The 16231-nt window shown below is 34.5% G+C and overlaps 1 protein-coding gene and 1 pseudogene across 2 annotated transcripts; one reads left to right on the forward strand and one right to left on the reverse strand.

The window, feature by feature from the left end:
- Window positions 1–7151: 7151 nt before the first annotated feature.
- On the forward strand, window positions 7152–9985 carry LOC143629944 (GDSL esterase/lipase At1g29670-like). Its single transcript, XM_077099087.1, has 5 exons — window positions 7152–7392; window positions 8456–8580; window positions 8704–8949; window positions 9258–9516; window positions 9762–9985. The coding sequence occupies exons 1-5, from the start codon at window positions 7152–7154 to the stop codon at window positions 9983–9985; spliced, it is 1095 nt and encodes a 364-aa protein (XP_076955202.1).
- A 1233-nt stretch (window positions 9986–11218) lies between these two features.
- Window positions 11219–13299, reverse strand: LOC143629971 (GDSL esterase/lipase At1g29660-like; annotated as a pseudogene). Its single transcript, XR_013153060.1, has 5 exons — window positions 12925–13299; window positions 12724–12848; window positions 12318–12563; window positions 12008–12244; window positions 11219–11533 (listed from the first exon to the last, which is right to left on the reverse strand). The product of XR_013153060.1 is annotated as a GDSL esterase/lipase At1g29660-like (transcript).
- Window positions 13300–16231: the final 2932 nt, after the last annotated feature.

The raw sequence follows: 16231 nt of genomic DNA on the forward strand, positions 1-16231 counted from the left end.
TATGGAACTAGATAGAGCTATAACTGAGATCCAGAGGCAATGGATCTAGAGCCTCTAACACCGATTTGACAGTCAGCAACAGTTAATTTTGCAAGAAGCTCTTAAGAGAGCCGAAAGACATGATGTTAATGTTAGACTGGAATCTCGGGTGTCACACTAGGATAGAAACTTTCCATCCTTCTCGAACCTTGCCGAAAATTTGAGAAAGAAGTTGAGATCTGGGATTGATTCCACTCTGCTAGAATATAAGAGATTGGAGTCTCGAGTTGGGTTGTTGGAAAGCGTACCTTCATTGTCAAGGAGTGGTGTTGATAACTACGAACTTAGAGCCGAAATTGACCGTTTACAGGTTGAGATAAAAAGGCAAAGACGTCAAAACAACCATCAAGACTTTATCAATGAGGTCTTGGTCAATCGATACTTGGGGGCTACAGAAGTTCTGCAAGTTAGCGATGACGATGTGGAAGACTTGAAGTTAAGGCTGCTTTCTACTTTCAAGTTTTGGGAACAAGATGCTGATGCAGAAAACGTGAAAGGTCAGAAGAAGCGCACCTCTCTTGAAAATATTGTGTCATATGCTCATACTCTTGGTAACAAGAGCGGTGTTGGTGGTGTTGCTGCCAGTGGTGCAAAAGCTGCTATTGCTAGCAGTGATGTAACTACAGTTGGAACACTCGTCCAACAAGTTGTTTTTGCAACTGCTCCAATTGTTGGAGCATGAGTAGCTCCTGGTGGTGATAATGGAGATGAGTCGGGTAATGTGACTTCCCACATTGGTTGGGAATGAGAACTAAGCCTTCTTTATTAGGAGGTGGGTATCTTCCCCTTCGTAGCGCGTTTTGGGCGCTTAATGGTAGTGGATGAGAGGAAAATTCCATAGTTAAGCGTGCTCAGGTGGGAGTAGTATGAGGATGGGTGACCACCTGGGCAACCAAAAGCAAATCCGTGAGGCGATGGTGGTACGTCTTGGCCAAAGCGAACAATATTATGGTGTTGTGGTAGCTGGGTTGCTAAAGGAGCTATCAAAGCCAGGGCTGGACCGATGGTGCTAGGTCCCACAAGGACGCTGGACCCCTAAAGAGAGTGGATTGTGACATCCCACATCGGTTGGGAAGGAGAACTAAGCCTTCTTTATTAGGATGTAGATACCTTCCCCATGATAACGCGCTTTGGGTGATTAATGGTAGTGGATGAGAGGAGAATTCCACAATTAAGCGTGCTCAGGTGGGAGTAGTATGAGGATGGGTGACCGCCTGAGCAACCAAAAGCAAATCCGTGAGGCGATTGTGGTACGTCCCGACCAAAGCGGACAATATTATGGTGCGGTGGTAGCTGGGTTGTTACACAACATTATACACTTCCATATATTCCATGTTGTGGTTGATCTTCAGAAGTACGACTTTCACGAGCTTTATCAACCTGAATTTTACAGCCTTTGGAACTAATTAATACTCCAGTTCCTCCACCAGCATTATCATCGTCATCATCATCCAAGTCATCATAGTCATCGCCTAAGAAAATTCATTCTTACCTTCTACATCCTCGTCTTCCTCGTTTTCTTCCTTGTCACACCCCAACCTACGACGAAAATGCCGGGGCGTGGACTGATTGTCACAGCTCGTAAGGTTACTATCATGCGAATATTTAAAATTCAAATATCTATTTATTTAATTCAAATAACACCATTATTCATTACAAAAAGAAATCCAAGTAAACAAAACATCAAATAATTCAAATGCACATTTAAAGTCTCAAAATAAACTCTTCTAGCATAAGTCCTTAAACAATTCTTCTAAGTCCACACTTCACATCAAACGGTGACCTGCATATGCGTTGAAAATAATATAGTTTGTCAACATGAGGTTGAGTGAGCAACACACCAGTTCAGTTATACATACAATATATAATAAAATACGTAGCTGCAACGAGTCAAATAAGATTAACAAATCAACCAATGAGCAAATAAAATGAGATGTCGAAAAGCACAAGGCTATAACGACTAGCGTATGATCATACTATTTTATGAGATTATGATGGACCTCTTCGAATGCGGTTCACATTGAGCACATAAACATATAGCAAGTATGGCATGAGATTAGTTAACACATAAGACAACAATTGCATTTTTGTGTATAGATAAAGTGTGAAAATATATTAAGTTATGCATATATCCCCAAAACAGTATGAAAAACGAGTAAAATGGAGGGGAATGTGGTACTCACCTCGATAGAAGAACAAAAGTGAAAAGGGAACTATTAAGATTGATGAATCGCGGAAATCACACGTTGACGATAAAGCCTAATAAAGAAAATAGAATACGAAGATACTAAGTAAATGAAATAGATCAGATAGGAGGGCTCGATAAGTATAGTTATTATTACGTTAATATTATATTTCTTTAATATAATAATATGTATAAAGATTTATTATATAAAAACATATCCCTTTATCATATACTTATAGTGGTTATATAAAATTATTAGTTTGGTTTATATAGGTAAAACACACCTTAACAATATTACTATTAGTTTTAGAAATACATTTATATGTATATATTTTACTTGATTTACATACCAAAATATTAGTGTTAAGTATTTATATATATACATATATGCTTGCATATACATATATGATGAAAACGTGAGAAAAACATGTATTATAGAGTCAGTTTTCATAAAAAGAACTTTAAGTAATTATTATTATTAATAATATGATTATTAAAGGTTTAAAAAAAATAACATTAAAATACTAAAAACCACGGGTGAAGGGGTCGAACCCACGACCTCCACCCCGGGATTTAGATGTCTTAACCAGTTGAGCTAACCAGCACTTGCAAAGCAAACTGGTTTCTCTTAATTAAATACACAACGACATATGAACAAACTTGATTAAACAAACCCTAGAAACTGATCTCGTTCAATCCGTTAATATTAATTCAATTGATGTTAGGGCTTATGATCAGCAAGAAAACGCGACAAAAACCATATGTTTATTTACCTCATTCGATGATCGGAGGTAGTGAAACGAAGCGCAACAGTGGTCGGCGATGAAGAATGATGGACGGGCAGGTAAACGACAAAACTAATATAATTAAGTATAGGGTTAGTATCCGCGATGGAGAGGAGATGGTAGGTGCGATTTTAATTGCGATATTATGCTCGTTTATATAGGAAACGGGATTAGGGTTTTTCGGCTAGGTCTAAACAAGGAAGAATGAGTCAACAGGGTCTAATTAATTCAATTACATTAACGGTGAGGCCGTAAATCATGCACGAAATTGATTTCTCAAATCAAAAGTTGGTTACAAACGATTTTAGACAGTTAATTGCTTGTTTGATTGATTGATTACGGGTTCATGGAATTCGAATACAGGCCGGTTTTGGTAAACGGGTATCCAGGTTGATGATCTGGGTTATAATAATATTTACAGATTAGACCCTGGGGTTTAAGTATAGACACAAATGAGGATAAACTATATAGTATGGGCTAAAAGTGTAAAAGCTTTAAAGATATATTTATAAATAATTAAAAATTAATAAAATAGTCAATCTAATTCGATAAACACGATACTTTTAAATAAAATAACCCGAACATTGAATCGAGTCGGGTATTTAATAAAAATATAAATTAAAAAACCCGAGTTGTTACATTCCTCACCCAATGGTTCAGAAACCAATGGTGCAACAACTAACGACCCTACAGTCAAAGGTTCCACAATCAAAGGTTCATCGACCTTTGGTTCATATACCACCATGTCCAACACAAGTTCAGTGACAACTGGTTCCTGTGTAGCAAGCACAATTGCAGAAGATGATCCAACACCTTGCTCAATATGCACAAAGGTATCTTTGAATAGATCGATCGGCTCTTCAACTACCTTACCTTTACCCTTAATTTCAGCTTTCTCCCTATCATTCATCATTCGAAAGGAACATTCATCTACACCAACAACCCCACCATATACATGCTCAAACACTGTATCATAAGCATTTTTAGCTTCTGAAAAAAGTCTTATCCCCAACGTTTCTTTGATTATGACAAATACTTCATAAGTTGGTTCAGCAAATCAGCTTGTAATGATCTTTTGATTTCACTCTCCTCCAGCTTTTTCTTAATTTCCACATTCTCTTTCCTCAATTGAGTATTCTCTTCAGTAAGACTTTCAATCCGAACGTCTTGATCCTCAACTTTATTTTTCAACAAGTCAAATTCTCCATTAGTCGGACCATCCAAGAACGCGACCTGACTGAAATCAGGAATACTACCAAAAGATTGACCTTGTGGAGTACATCTCGGAGTAACTTTCGGGGTAACCTTTGGTGTAACCTTAGGAGTTCTCTTCCTCTGAGATGTATGACTAACCTTTACTTCAGGTGTCTACAGAATGTTACCATCACGACCCAAATCAACAACATGTTCATCAACCTCTAACTCAGACACAAACTTACCAGCAACCACTTCGGGTTCTGTTACATTCTCCTCCCTCAACTTCAGATTCGTCCACCAAGTGAAATGAAGTACTAGCACGCTTTACAATGTGTTTTATCCTTAAACCTTTCGTCTTCTTAGGTTTTACTGGATCAGGCTCAAAAGACATATCAATCTAATTATAAGTCTTATTTCGTTTCCTCTGATTCCTTAATTCCAACATTTCACGAGGATCAGCTAATAACTTCCTCTTACTCTCCGAATCAAACTCAATATTCTCGTCATCATGATCTGACGTAGCAGAGTATACTGGTAGTTTAACAGGTTCAACAAAATCATTAATTTAAGGTGGACGGCGAGTTAGGGTTTCGGCCAAAAATGTGAATTCAAAAGTGCTTCTAGACAGTTAAAAATATGCAATTTAGTTTGGGTTTGCTTCGTGAGGGTGTGAGGATTGTGAAGTGCTCGTGAATTGGATTTTGGACTAGTATTCATACGGTAACAAGGTCAATTTCAGTCGAATCAATTGTATTAGCTATCAATTACTCGATGTTTACCATATCTATGATGTCGTGTTAGTTAAGAATCAATCAAATGGTGTGAATTATGGGTCAAACTGAAGCAAACAAAAAATTTGGGGGTGGGGAGGGGGGGGGGGGGGGGCGACAGGAAGAGGGGAGGAAAAATAAAAAGAGTTTTGGATATTTGCAATCTGGTCTTAGAGTTTGGTTCGATGTTTTAAAGTTGTAAAAAGCTTGGTTAGGCATACTAAATTATGTCCTGGGCTAAAAATGCAACTTAATATTCGTTCACGAGTAACTTAATTACGAGCAACATATATTGACATGGTCAAATAAAATTCATAGTTTTATTATATTACAAGAATCCGAATATAAAACATGTACATGAAACAAATACAAATATTAAACTGAGTTTGACAAATGTCGCAATCGCCACCACAACCGCAGCCATTGCCATGTCTTATTTAGTAAGCTTGAATTATGCTTTTTTTTTTTTCACTTGTGTGGTCAACAGAAAGATTACTTTGCAATTCCACTTTTGAAATTAACACACCTACACCCCTAACATCTACAAACCGAAGAACTTTTGAGTTCTGTACTAACCCTGTTAGTTTCTATCGTAAAAAAATGTTGAAGCAATGTAGAACACTGATTTGGTATTCTAAGGCTATTTTTCATGATTTTTCTTCTTCAAGTTGTTGGGTGGCTCTCCTTAATTCCTTTTGCTTTATTATCCTTTTCTTTGTTGCTGCACCACTCATACAATTTTCTTCCTTTTATATAACATGCCTTCATATTGAAAATGCTCATTCTATACAACTTTCATAACTTACCTATCATATTCTCTTGGACTTTCAGCACACACATATATCATTCTACTATTTGCATTTCAGATTAGTTTATTCAAAAAAGGCTTCTAAAGTTATTAGAATATACGTAACGCAATGATTGCGTTAATGTAACCATACATGCTAATTAATAAAGCTTTTTTATATATATATATTTTACCTATTCTAGTTGTCGATATAGGAACCATTGTTAACTAACCCTCATGGTGCAAGCCTTTTATGTAACATTTGCCGTTTAAAAAGGTTGTTGATGTAAGAAACATACGCTCACGGCTCTTGATCCTGGTTTATATATTTAAATTAAACACAATTACAATAGACTTAAAACGTTGCATAAAAATGACCTAAATGTTCATATAAACGTTTAGAAAATCAACTTAAATAAGCAGTTTTGGCTTTTAATAATTCTTGTTTCCATAAAAAACAGTTACGAGATTCTTAAGTTCATCCACGGCAATTTACCTTTTAAGTTGCTGGATGGTAATGTCATGCAGTGTCACACGTTCGTTATGAATATGATCATTTTACTAGTATCGGTGCACAAATTCTACGTGATCTTCTAACCTCATGGCATACATACGTGCTTGTAATAGAATTTTGGTTATTTACGGATTATAAAACTAACTAATTATAAAAGTAATATTAATAACGGAATGACCATAAATAGCAAACATAATTTACAAATGAGATCTTTTTCTTTTAAGGTTTTATATTGAAATAGAATGCAAGCGAACAACGAATGAGCTGTCACACACACACACACACACACACACACACACACATATATATATATATATATAGAAAATGGTTCAAATAAGAATAAGGAGTTTCATAAGGATGGTAAGAACCAATAAATATTTTACACTTGGCATTACAAATGATGGTGAAGGAACAATTCTAGAAAACTATGTCGTTTATAATGATGAAAGAGTAATTCTAGGAAACTATGTCGGTTATTGGTAATTTTAAATCTCAACCATTGATTAACATGATCCAATAACTATGATTTATTCCTAGTTTTTCTAGAAAACTACTTATTTTTATGATAACTCTCCTCTATATATATTATTGACAATAGGTAACAAATGAGTTCTCAAAGAATAATAAAGAACAATATATATTAATTGAATTGGAATAATAGAACTGTGTTCGTGGAATTATTTTCATTGATCCATGTCATCAATTCTCGTATTAAATTGGAATGATAGAACTGAATTAATAGTCAACGTGACATATGAAGAAAACTGTAAAATTATTCTTGGCCCTCTTTATGTTTGCTCAACTATAAAACTATAAATTTTACTCCTTCGGAGTTCTGCCATACATTCTACCAAATCCTAATTAAGATTCCCACATGGCAACCTACTGCGAATTTGTTATGTTCATACTGTTCTACGGTTTTATCTTACCAACATGGGTAGTTGGAAAGCCACAAGTACCGTGTTACTTCATTTTTGGAGACTCTTTAGTTGATAATGGCAATAATAACCGTTTAGTTACCTTTGCCAAAGCCATTTACCTTCCTCACGGCATTGATTTCAGCTCCGGTTCTTCTGGAAGGTTTTGCAATGTCCGGAACTTTGCTGATTTCATGGGTAACTAGATAAGTGACTTATACACTATATTTTTTACTTAGCACACCTAAATTCTCTTTTGATTGCCAATATCCCGCTAACTCATTTTCAACAATTACTAATATATATAAATAGAAACTTTGGTGCCGCAAATGGCTTATTGGGCCACTTGGCGGCACCGTATTGGTCGGTGAGTTTTGCTTTTTTATTTGTTTTTTATTTTTTAGTTCAATAACCATAATAAATGTAACGGAAACCGACCAAACGTCAATTTTTTTTGTTTTAGCTTCGCTACCATAGCGAACCTGAAAGAAACAGACCGAGTTCGCACAGACTCGCGATCTTATTTAAAGCCCATGACTGACAACGCTCGGGTTTTACCAATGCGCAAGTTTACCTACCGACCCCCCTCCCCCCCAAAAAAAAAAAAATAATAATAATAAATAAATAAAATTTGGTTGTTGGTTCACCTCTATTTTTTAATATTTTTTCATTTTTTAGTTCCGGTATCGTAACGTACGTAATCAAAACCAACCAAATTCGTGGCAAGTTACCTCCTCAATGATCGAGACCGACACCGCTTGGATTTTACCACCGACAATATTTGCCAACCAAATAAACATCATTTTCAATCTTTTGTATTCCTATATGTTAATTTGGCGAATTAATTTTTTTGGGTTTTAACGCTCAAATTTTACCAATAGTGTCTATCTCGTAACGAACACAGCTGGTATTGACCGAATTCGTGTTAAGTCATCGTAGTAACGCTCGGGTTTTAACGCTGGGGTTTTGCCAGCTGCCCCGGCGCAACGCGCCTGGGTAGAAAAACTGGTTTTAAATATTTTAAATAGCCGGTGCTTTGGCGTAGCAGATTCAATTCAAGTGTGCATTCAGTTCTTTGTTTAGCTAGATTCTTTATCATCTTTCTAAAATTGATATTAAAAAAAATTCAATGCTATTTAGTAAAATTCGTTGGTCAAAAATAATATTATTGTATACGCTCCCCTTAACCCCCCCCCCCCTTTTTGTTTTCTTTTACTAATTCTTGGACTAATGTGGTACATTATAATCCATGCATTTGCAGCTGAATATTTAGGTTTTACTAGTCCCATTCCTCCGTTTGCCTTTTCAAATGGATCCAATATACTACTTGGACTAAATTACAAATCGGCAGCTGCTGGAATTCGACACGAAACAGGCCGCCATCTGGTGATTTGAATTTGATTAGTACTCTAATAATGGTTCAACTCATAGTTGCAACCATAGACAACTTCTAGTTTACAGTCACATGCTTGATCATTTGCTTTAATCCAATTATGTAATGGTTTATAGGGTGACAGGATAACCTTTGATCAGCAACTTCAGAATCACAAATTGACGGTGTTGAGTATCCGTGATGTTCTAGGAGGGCCTGAATCGACATCAACTTACCTCCAGAAGTGCTTCTATCATATAGGATTCGGAAGTAACGATTACCTTTATAACTATTTCATAACATCTGTGTATGACACCAGCAGCAGGTTTACAGTTGAGGAATTCACCAAACTCCTCATTCAACAATATAGAAGCCAGATTTTGGTGAGTTCAATTCGAGTGCCTCCTCACTAATAAATAAGCCCGCTAACCATTCTCATCGCCAACATGAGGGAGGTAAATTACTGTGACCGATGATATTGGTAGTGTTTAGTAAATCAAGATACACAAATAGCTAAAAAATTTTATCCTTTTAAATATGAGTTTCCTAAGTACTCTTCAAGGCAACGTTTACATAATCATAAGGCTATGGTCTGTCACACATGCATTGACCTCCTTACAATGCATCATTATTGTAATAGAGTAAATAACCAGTAACCTTATAAATTTTCTATCTTTTAATTACACCACAGGAATTGTACAATTATGGCGCAAGGAAGGTAGCTTTGAATGGCTTGGGTCCAGTTGGTTGCACCCCTTATGAGATGTCGCGTTACTCTTCAAATAAAACATGTGTAGAACATATTAATACCGCGGTTAAACTATTCAATCACTATCTGAAGTTACTCGTCGACGAGCTCAACAACAACACTAGCCTACAAAATGCAAAATTTATCTATTTGAACTTCTATGATATGAGCATGGAAGTCATCCAACAACCTTCATCTTCTGGTAAAAGTTATCATACTCATTATCCAATAAGTTTAATCCTCAAGCCATATAATAAACTCTTAATTTTGTACTAGCTTTTTCTTTACTTTAGTTATCAAAAACTACTTTAAATTAAATAATTCAAATCATTTTCTTTTATCTTTAAAATCGTTCACAATATTTTTAAGCCTCATTTCACGATGAACTAATTAGATTATATGATCGTTATAAGCATCGACGTATTTACTTCTCTGTTGATTATATAGGATTTAGGGTGGTCAATAGCGCGTGTTGTGGAATGGGCTTGAATAATGGTGCTCTTACATGTCTACCGTTTGAAGTTCCATGTCTCGATAGGAACAAATATTTCTTCTGGGATGCATATCATTCTACTGAAGCCGCAAACAAGATAGCCTCAAGAAGAACATATCAAGCCCTTAATGAGTCAGATGTTTATCCTTTAGACATTTATCATTTGGTTCAACTCTAGTTATGTTTGGAGTACGAGTTTTCAGAGATCATATTTTATTTCAACAAATTTTGTGTTTGAAAATCTCCCACTTTATATGTAACACCCCCAATCGACTAGAGCTAACGTATTATTATTACATATATCAAGTAGAATCCAAAAATACCTAAGTCAAATTAAATTTACTCTAATGAACGTAAACTATTAAAAAATCCTGAACTTCACGGATTACAGGTGAACAAATCAGAAAAACACAGACAAAGAAAATATGACTAAGTCAAAAATAGCACAGTAATGAAAAGAATAAGAATGATGATTATACATGTAAAGACAGACAGAAAAAACAAAATACATTCAACTGAAGCACACCAACTTGACAGTAAAACTGATTTACACAATGTACAAGAATAAAACAACTATTGCTTACTAACATGCACATCATGGTCTATCACATTCAATCATTCATATTCAAATTATGTGTCATAAACATTGCATTCGTCTTGTAATCATTGTTGTAGAACTTCCTTGGCTAGTTGGACGGTGGAATAGAGACTAGCGATTAATCAGGATTAATATTGATTTATTGGAGTAGAATTTATATGTCAATTTTTAAAGAAACATGTATATTCTTAATTGTATATATACTATTTCAATTTTGAGCGATTTTGGACAAGTCAGGATCAATCAGTGACAAGTCGGTGGGAGTGGTGACTAACTATTAATCGAGGATTGATCGGCAGAAAATAAGAAGACATTATTTCTCGTATGTCACTTTAAATTATTGCATAAACCACACCATGTCATATTAGCGACAACAGTTTTGTCATGGCAAAAAAAACCTTCGCAGCTGTCTTTGTGACGGTTTTGATCCTTGCTTTTGGCCTTCTTTTTCCCTTCAAGGGTAGTGAACAACATTATCTAATTCGCACACAAGTATATGTTATCTTCATTAACTAAGTCGTGGATATTGTTACAGCGGAAGCTTTGAATATAAACATACACGTATTATAACTTATAAGATGTTATTATCTTATATTTGATTTGCTTACTTGTAATTCATAAATGGAACTTGTTGGATCTCTTCATAATGAAAAAGGTTTTATAAAGAACAAGTCAAATGAATAGATTGGATTGGAATTAATCAGAAAGTAACATATATAGAACAAACTTCCAACTTAAACAAGCTTCAAGCATAAACAAGATAAGAACAATCTGAAATTAAACTAAATGCTTGGTCCAAGGTTGAACCCTTTATTCGACAGATGCATAAACAAAAAGATAGATAACTTGGAGATTTGAATTAAGTCGTCCAACAGAACGGCAAAGGTATACGCATCATTCAGTCTTATTCAATGTTCATGCTAGCCAAACGATTAATATCATATGGATATGTATCCATGGAAGCCACCGCAATGTATGACCTTGATGCAATTACACTGTTTGTAATTTCGCTGGGATGAAAGCCATCATAGAAAATAGTCAAAGCTCGAAGAAGACAAGGGTTTGAATCCTGAACACATTGACCATCATCCCTAATTTGACAACAAGTAGCATTTGGTTCTGGTATATCTGCAAAATCCATACATTCAATTAAACAAATACCACCCATTTTAAAAAAGGTCGTGCCATAGACTATAGCTACGTCCACCACATCAAATTTCACACTTAAATGACAGGCCACAAAACACTTAGACTACGTTTTGTCAAAGAAAAAAGAACTCAAACTTTGAAAATTATTGGTTATAACGACCATTCGAAAAATATCCTGACGACTGTTATGACTATAGACGGACGAACTTGAAACTTTTTGGTAAAAAAGTCACCTGACCTCTATCCAGACGACTATTCTAATCATAGACGGTCAAACTTTGAAAATTTTCAACAAAAATGTTGGTCCAACCTTTATTTGGATGGCCATTAAAAACAATGTGATACTGGATGCCAGAGGATGTGTGTATAGCTGACCCCTTTAAATATTACGTATTATGTTGTAGTCAACATGGTACACACTACAAATTTGATATGTTTACACTCGTGCTTTACCTCCCTGTGGTGATGATATACTAGTGAGGTTGATGAAAGTAAATCTTGCGTCGAAAAAGTAGAGTTGAGCTCATCAACAAGGCTCTTAAGGTTGTCATTAAAAAGCTTAACCGCGTCATCAACCCATTGTACGCAAGGTCTCCCGTTGGTGCCATGCCTTGCTATCTCAGTTGGAGTGCATCCTATTTGGCCAAGACCAAACACAACAATCTTCCGAGCTCCCATATTGTACAACGTCTATCATGTGAAACAAAGTTTAAAAAACAAGTGTTGTTGGTATGAATCAAAATAAATGTTAAGATTTATGTACCTTTAGTTGTTGGGAGTACTGTTGGACAAGGGTTGTTGCATATTGGTCTGTGGTGTATGTGGTGTTGGTAGGGTAAATGGTAGGCATAAAGTAATTGTTAATGTAGTCATTGCTTCCTATATTTGCCAAGTAAATGCATTTTTTCAGGTATTCATTGGTAAAGGTTTTGTTGTTGTCTAAGCCTGTAAGGCGATTAATTACTTTTTCGTGATTAAGTAATTGAACATCCATGCAGACCCGATCACCCTGTAATGAGATAACATGATAACGAAATATGAATAATATATTTTGTTCTTAACGTTCTAACTAATAACTGCGTTTTACCTAATAAATTTTGTTATAATTTATTTTATGGATGCTTCGAAAACAAAAACAAAATCATCGAATACTAATAGATTTTGATTACCAGATGACTCCCAGATTCCTCTCTGATACCAGCACTACCACTACCGTAGTTTACTTCAGCACTGATCTCTTGGTCAGTTGCTGTAGCATAAGGTGGAATGAACTTAGAAAATCCTAGAAGTGCACCTGTAATCAAGAAAACAACGTATTATTTGTGTTTTCTCTAGAAAAAAAAAGTCTAAATGTGAAATGCTTCACCGACCGATGATGTCCGCAATGGTTCGACCATTGGTAAATCTACCGCTAACACCTTGCGGGAAATCAGCCCCATAAGGCCAATAATTGGCTTTAGCTGCCGTATTGAGTGCATTGTTATTACCACTATCAACCAATGAGTCTCCAAATATGAAGTAACAAGGAACTTGCTGTTGAGCAGCAACTACATGTGTTATAACCTGTATCAACCCGAAAAATACGAGGACACGATTTAAGATTCTAAGTTCACTAGTCATGTTTTCTTATTGGAGTACAAAGAGAGGGATTATATGGGTTTGAACTCAAAATGCGGACTACTTATAGAAAGAGAGAAACAAAGGTGGCCAAAAGTGAGAATTCTTTTATTTTGCATTTTTCAACGGAGGTGGGCAAGTGGTAATATAAAGTTAATTAGTATATATATAAACTATATATACAATCCTTTTTTGCAAATATTACTGATTAATCATGCCATGTGGCATCGAGCCAATCATTCTATTGTTTTAACTAACGTGGCTTAAATAATCAAATATGTTTATTCTTACTTTTGCTATTATGAAAACCTAGCGTTTAATATATATAACCATCAAACCTAGCCATCAACTATAGGTCGTGATTCACAAAAAGGGTTCTAGAAAGCCAAAGCATGGTTTGAACTTTACCATTGCGGACATGTGTTAGTTATCATGTATGTGGAGTTCTCTTCATTAACCTTCTCGTAAATAGGAAAATTGTTATCTTTAATGCAAGATGGGTTTGAAAATCATTGTGTAAAAAGAATAAGCAAATCGATCAATAAGCTGTTCATGTTTATCTGTTTAGCTTTTTAATGAACAAAGAACACTTCATGAACACATAAAAGGACAAAATTTTGTGTTCATGCATGTCCATTTGTTAAAGTAATGAATTTATTCATTTTTTGCTCGTAAAATTTATAAACTAACACAAAAAATATAAACGAACACAAAAGAACATAATATATTAGTTTGAAAGTAAAAAATTAATATGCCCAAACAAGTAGACATATAATCACCTAAGTTAAATATCACGTTATGTACTTGATCAAATTAGTATTTAAAAGTATATTATAATTATAAATTAATATAATTGAGAACTTTGGTGTCATAAAGTTTTAGGTAAGACTTTGAGTATTTATATAATTAGTTTTAAGAATTATTTAAATTGTTGAGTTGGTTTGATGGTTGATGCAAAGCTTTTAAAGTCTTGTCCCCATTCTATGCCCAAGTTTGAGTCCTCTTTAGGTAGTAGCTTTCATTTTTTTCTTATCTTTTTTGGCTTTTTAAGTTATCCTTCAATGTACTAATTAGGTTTTTTTAATTATGATTTATGTTTTTTATTTTTTAAATATGACAAAATTATTTATTATGTTTAGTTTCGTACACGTAATGAACCTAATTCATACCGATGGAATTCGCATCGAGACGTCATCGTAACGCTAATGTTTTTGTCTTAATAATGGTAACTTGACGTAACTATTTTTTATGTTTAGTTCAAAAACATAATAAACATAAATGATACCGACCAAATACAATGTCGGCCGAATAAACGTCGATTTAAACATGTAAAATTTTTGTATCATATGTTATACGGGTATCACTACTATTCTAAGTCTTTACTAATTTTTGTTTTGGGATCAATGTATGTATTGGTTGTTATCTATTTATATAATAATTATAAGACACAACTACGCAGTTCATACCTGACGTTTCTCAAAAGTAATAAGATTGGTACTAAGGTTTAAAAGTTACAAGTACGGGTACTAAGTTTTCTGTCATGTAGCAATGTTAGTTAATAACTTTGAATTCCGTTAACTTAACCGAATTCGCGTCAACTCGTCGCCGTAATGCTTAGGTTTACCAATGCCCAGGTTTCAACGCTCGATTTTGAACAACACATGATTTTTACCAACCGAATAAACATCGTTTTAAATTTATTTTTTTTTTCATGTTAATCTTTTTATATGTCAATTCAACAAATCTATATTTAGGGTTTTATTAAGGTACCTTTATGAACGTAACCGATACCCATCGAATATGCGTCAACTTGCCATCGCAACACAACTCCTGGTTTTACTCACCGAGTAAATATATCTTAAATAACGTAAATTTAAAAATAATGCGCTATATGAGGTCCACTAATTTTATTTTATTTTATTTTTTGGTTTTTTATATTAAGAATGTTAATTTGATGTTTTTATTGTTTAGGTTTAGTTCCGGTACCATAACGAACATAGTCAATACTAACCGAATCACTTTAACTAACAATGCCTAAGTTTTACCGACCATATCGTCGCACAACGCACAGGTAAATCACTAGTTTCCACGCAACGCACGGCGAACTAGGTCGGTAAAACTCAGGCGTTGCGAGTCAACGTGGATTCGGTTTGTATTGACTACGTTCGTTACGGTACTAGAATTGAACCTAAAAAATAAATTCATCAAATTAACATACTTAAAATAAAATAAACAAAAATAATTATAAATAGTGGCGCTCGTATAGCTATTTAAAACAATATTTATTCGGTTGGTAAAATCTGGTGAGCTGCGTTGTGGTTACGTTCGGAAAGATGCCTTTATAAAACCCAAGATATAGATTTGTTGAAATAACATATAAAAATATTAACATAAAAAACTTAAAATATTTAAAACGAAGTTTATCGCTCGGTAAAATTCATACATTGGTAAAACCCAAGGGATAAAACCTGGTCATTGATATACTTGAGCATTACAACGGCGAGTTGACGCAAATTATGTTAACTTTTAACGGAAGTTAAAGTTATTATCTAACATTGTTACAAAATTGAAACTTTGGTACCAATATTTTTTTAACTTTTAATCGTATTACCCAATATTTGTACTTTAGAAAAATGTCAGGGTTTAATTACATAATTGTGTCTGGTTATAAACATAATTACATGAATATAACATAATGTAAAAATTTGTAAATTACTATTACTATTACTATTAGTATTACTAATAGTAATAATTAAGAGTTTTGGCGCCTCAAGTCGCCCATTGAGCCACTTGGTGGCACCTTATTGGTGAGAAGCATTTGTTTTTTGTTTTATTTTTGTTTTTGTTTCGATATGTAACAAATGTAATTGAAACCGACTCAGTGTCAATTTTGTTTTGTTTTTTAATACCGATACCGTAACGAACGTGACACAAACCAACAAAACTAGCATAAACTCACCGCGTTTTGTTTTAGTTCTAGTACCGTAATAAAAACTGTCCAAAAACTGATTTTATTTGTTTTCTTTGTTTTAGTCATGGTACCGTCAATGTTGCAAAAGT

The sequence above is a fragment of the Bidens hawaiensis genome, unplaced genomic scaffold, assembly GCF_021521415.1.
Source record: "Bidens hawaiensis isolate Kalapana, Puna unplaced genomic scaffold, B.hawaiensis_p1.1 tig00005498_1, whole genome shotgun sequence".
NCBI classification, from domain to species: Eukaryota; Viridiplantae; Streptophyta; class Magnoliopsida; order Asterales; family Asteraceae; genus Bidens; species Bidens hawaiensis.

Excerpts from the sequence above, each read along its gene's own strand:
- LOC143629944 (XM_077099087.1), top strand. The coding sequence starts at position 7,152 with ATGGCAACCTACTGCGAATTTGTTATGTTCATACTGTTCTACGGTTTT. Across the intron at positions 7,393-8,455 it reads GAACTTTGCTGATTTCATGG|CTGAATATTTAGGTTTTACT; the intron begins GTAACTAGATAA and ends ATGCATTTGCAG. Across the intron at positions 9,517-9,761 it reads CCAACAACCTTCATCTTCTG|GATTTAGGGTGGTCAATAGC; the intron begins GTAAAAGTTATC and ends TTGATTATATAG.